The sequence below is a fragment of the Meleagris gallopavo genome, chromosome 2 (assembly GCF_000146605.3).
Source record: "Meleagris gallopavo isolate NT-WF06-2002-E0010 breed Aviagen turkey brand Nicholas breeding stock chromosome 2, Turkey_5.1, whole genome shotgun sequence".
Taxonomy (NCBI): Eukaryota; Metazoa; Chordata; class Aves; order Galliformes; family Phasianidae; genus Meleagris; species Meleagris gallopavo.
In genome coordinates this window covers 17068522-17071853 of record NC_015012.2, presented here as the reverse complement: position 1 = coordinate 17071853, position 3332 = coordinate 17068522, and the positions used below count along the sequence as shown (strand labels likewise).

Genomic DNA, 3332 nt, shown 5'->3' with positions numbered 1-3332 from the left:
CGCCGCCCAGCCGCGCCCTTACCCGCTCGGTAGAGGTGCCGCGGCAGGAAGGGCAGGTGCAGGGCCGGCTGCAGGGCGCTCCCCACCTGGAGACCATCCATGGCCTCACAGCGAGGCAGCCGGAGCGGCAAGACAACGAACTACTCCTTTAACTACTCCAAACGGCGCCGGAGGGCGGCGGCCATTTTCGAGCCTGGCGGGAAGGGGGCGGGCCCCAGCTGCCAGTTATGCGGAGAAGCCCGGAGAAAGCGCATGCGCTCTGTAAGGCGTGGCGCAGAGCGGCGGCCATGTTGGGAGCGGATCGTCTCGTGCGCCTGCGCGCTGAGGGCATCGGGTCGCCCCGTCGTCGTGAGGGAAGGGGAGCGGCGTTATGCCGCCCTCCGAGTTCCTGCCGGGGGACTGCAGGACCGTGCCTGGTGCAAAGGTTACTTTAAAAATAATGGCTGATTAGATCCTGTAGTCGCTTTTTCCGTTTTCTACATTGATTCTTTGTTAGTCTGCGATGGGTTGGGTTGGAAGGGACCTCAAAAGCCCATCCAGCCCCAACCCCCAGCCGTGGACAGGGCTGCCCCCCAACTCAGCTGCCCAGAGCCCCATCCTACCTGGCCTGGAGCACCTCCAGGGATGGGGCACCACAGCTCTTTGGGCAGCTGTGCCAGGGCCTCACCACCTTCTGAGTGAAGAATTTCTTCCTAACATCTAAAATAAATCTCCTCTCTTTTGGTTTGTAGCCATTTCCTCCTGTATTACCACAGTCTGCCCATGACTCTGGTACCTTGTGTATTGTAGAAAAATAACAATGCCCGTGCCTTCATGTGGTACCTGGATCTTAGGGATCTGTCTGCATCAGCTCCACAATGTTGCTTGCACCTTTGTGGTAGAACTTGTTTCATTCACTCGTTCAGCTACTGACCACAGTGGAGTTCTCTGGGGTGTTTTCCAAGTAAGAATGCAACTTGGTTTCATTGTTGGTTGCCTGATTCTGGTTTTTTGTTTTTCCATAAAAACTCACCTATCTGGGATGAGTAAGTAATGAACTGACTCAGTTTATGGATTCATCTCATCTGGTGTTCTGGTTCATCCATGATCAATGACAGATGTCAAAGGGAAAAGTATGTGGCAGAGCAGCTGCTTGTAGTGTCTCAACACTCTTAGTATCATTTCTTTATGACATATAATAGCTCTGGGGGTTGTTCAAAGAAGTGTCCCTGTACAGTTTTTTTGTTTGTTTGTTTGTTTGTTCATTTTTTTAATTAATCTTGTATTCTAGGGTTTGGCAAGAATTTCAGTTCATACGTATTTGGTATTATTTGCTGATAGTTAACATGACCATAAACTGTCTTTGGTCTGTGGCACAGGTTCTTTGCTGACAATATCTTCTTTGTCTGTTCTTTACAATTTGTCCCTCCTATGAGTGTCTCACTGATCACTGTTGTTAACAAAGTGTGGTGTCACATCCCACAACATTTCTGTTCTCATTACATCAGTACCCTAGTTTCACTATCCTGCTTGCCCCAATTTATTTCTTAAAGTTCTAAATTTGCCTAGAAGAGTACTCACATTTGGCTTGTTAGTTTTTATGTACTTTTATCTTGTGTCATACATGAATGAGTTTTTGCTGATTCTTATGTGAATTATGCCAGTTGATCTTGTTAATAGCTACTAATTATTAATGTGATCGTACCTTAAAGCAGAAAAACTACTTTGTAAGTGTAAACACATACAAAACTTTACATTCTCTGCACATAAGTGAACTCTTATTGAAATACATGCGTTTCTATGATTTGTGTTGAAGGCTGAAGTAAATTTTGCCTGAAATATCTAAAATGATGTGAAATATTTCTCCTATGTCTTACATTAGAAGAAGCTGTGGGTACATTGTTGCAATCAAGTAATTGAAGATGTAGGGAATGTTTCATGGTTGTAGCAATGAAAGTCATGTACACCTATTGACTGCAAGGTACTCATTGCACAATAAAAATAATGACTTATGCAAGTAGTATGTAATGTTTCTCTTCACATCTCCCTTTCTTGCCCTTGTCTTTACGACTACAAACACTGTTAACTTTTATCTTGGTCTTTTAATGTGGATAAGCTTGATAACCTTGTACTGACAGTGTTGAACAACTCTGTCTTCACAAGCAAGTGGAGCTGCAAACCAGGCTAGGAATTAAGGCACAAGGAAATTAATGTTAAAGGAAAACTGGCTTGTCTTTCATTCTTCAGTCATCATAAAATATAACTTGAATATACTTCCATATACAGTAATGTTTTACAGTCTATTAAGTTTGCCACGTTTGTATGCTCTTATTCTTTGGTACAATTTCTTTAAGGTTACATTAGGAGTTACATGTTCTTTTGAGATATTTCTCAGGAGAAGTGCAGCTAACAACTCACACTAGTTGCAAACTGATACAACTGACATCTGAATTTTACAAATCAGGCTTTCTTAGAGTTTTCAACAGACAGTATTAGGAATGGCTAATAGGTACCACCTTTTTTTACAGGGTATGAAATACAAAGAAAGTCAGCTAAATCCCAAGGAGGACATCAGCAGTACTGCATGCTACATCCACAATACCGCGCTAGGCCTGAGAGAATATCTGTGGGCATTCTGTCTCTTGAGCTGTTGTATTTCTGTAGTGTTTGCTTGTTGCCTTTATCCTCAGGCTGGGCCAGGCTGTCCCAGCTGAGTTTGGCGGAGCTGTATACACTGTGGTGCTAAGGAAGGTGATCTGCTTCTGCTTGATGGTTTTTCACAATGTGATTAAAATCCTAAACTGGTGCAGGTGGAGGGTGAAGATGAAGCACTTACAGTTTCTCAGAGGTGCTGCAGCATTAACTAAGCTCGGATCTCAGACCCTGTATGATGTGGCTGTGGAAATGAATGTGTGGAAAGCAAAACCCAGTAATGGTGAGGATACAGTAAGAACAGGAGCAGCAGCTCTAACGCAATTAGCAGCAGTGAATGATGAGTGCTGTGATGGAAGCTGGCAGTAAGTGTAGCAGTACGATCGGCTGCTTCCATCGCAGGGCACACCCCAAAGAACAAATGTTAAGTACAAGGGAGACAGGCTGAAGCTAGCTGCCAGGGGCTGTCCTTCGCACGTGCGGGCAGAATCCCTCAGTTTGACCGCCAGTTCTGCCAAGTATCTCTTTGTATTTGGAGCGGCCTCGGCATTCGTCCATTGGAAAGAGCGTTTTATTTTCCCCCCGACATTCGATAACTCACCGATAACACTCAATGACGCTCGACGCCCCCCGCCCCGCGTGCTTCCTACTCCTTTTCCGACGGAGGAGGAGGGTCCGCCCGCCGCCTCCACCCGCGCAGC

The 3332-nt window shown here is 45.5% G+C and overlaps 2 protein-coding genes across 2 annotated transcripts in view; one reads left to right on the top strand and one right to left on the bottom strand.

The window, feature by feature from the left end:
- Nucleotides 1–188, bottom strand: part of TAF1A (TATA-box binding protein associated factor, RNA polymerase I subunit A) — a 10194-nt gene extending 10006 nt beyond the window's left edge. Inside the window, exon 1 of the mRNA XM_010706678.3 lies at nucleotides 87–188. The gene's annotated coding sequence lies outside the window, so the exon portion shown is untranslated. The remainder of the gene's footprint in view (nucleotides 1–86) is intronic.
- Nucleotides 72–3332, top strand: part of MIA3 (MIA SH3 domain ER export factor 3) — a 28683-nt gene continuing 25422 nt past the window's right edge. Inside the window, 1 exon segment of the mRNA XM_019613480.2 lies at nucleotides 72–424. Within this exon segment, the coding sequence (XP_019469025.1) occupies nucleotides 100–424 (325 nt within the window). The 5' untranslated portion in view covers nucleotides 72–99.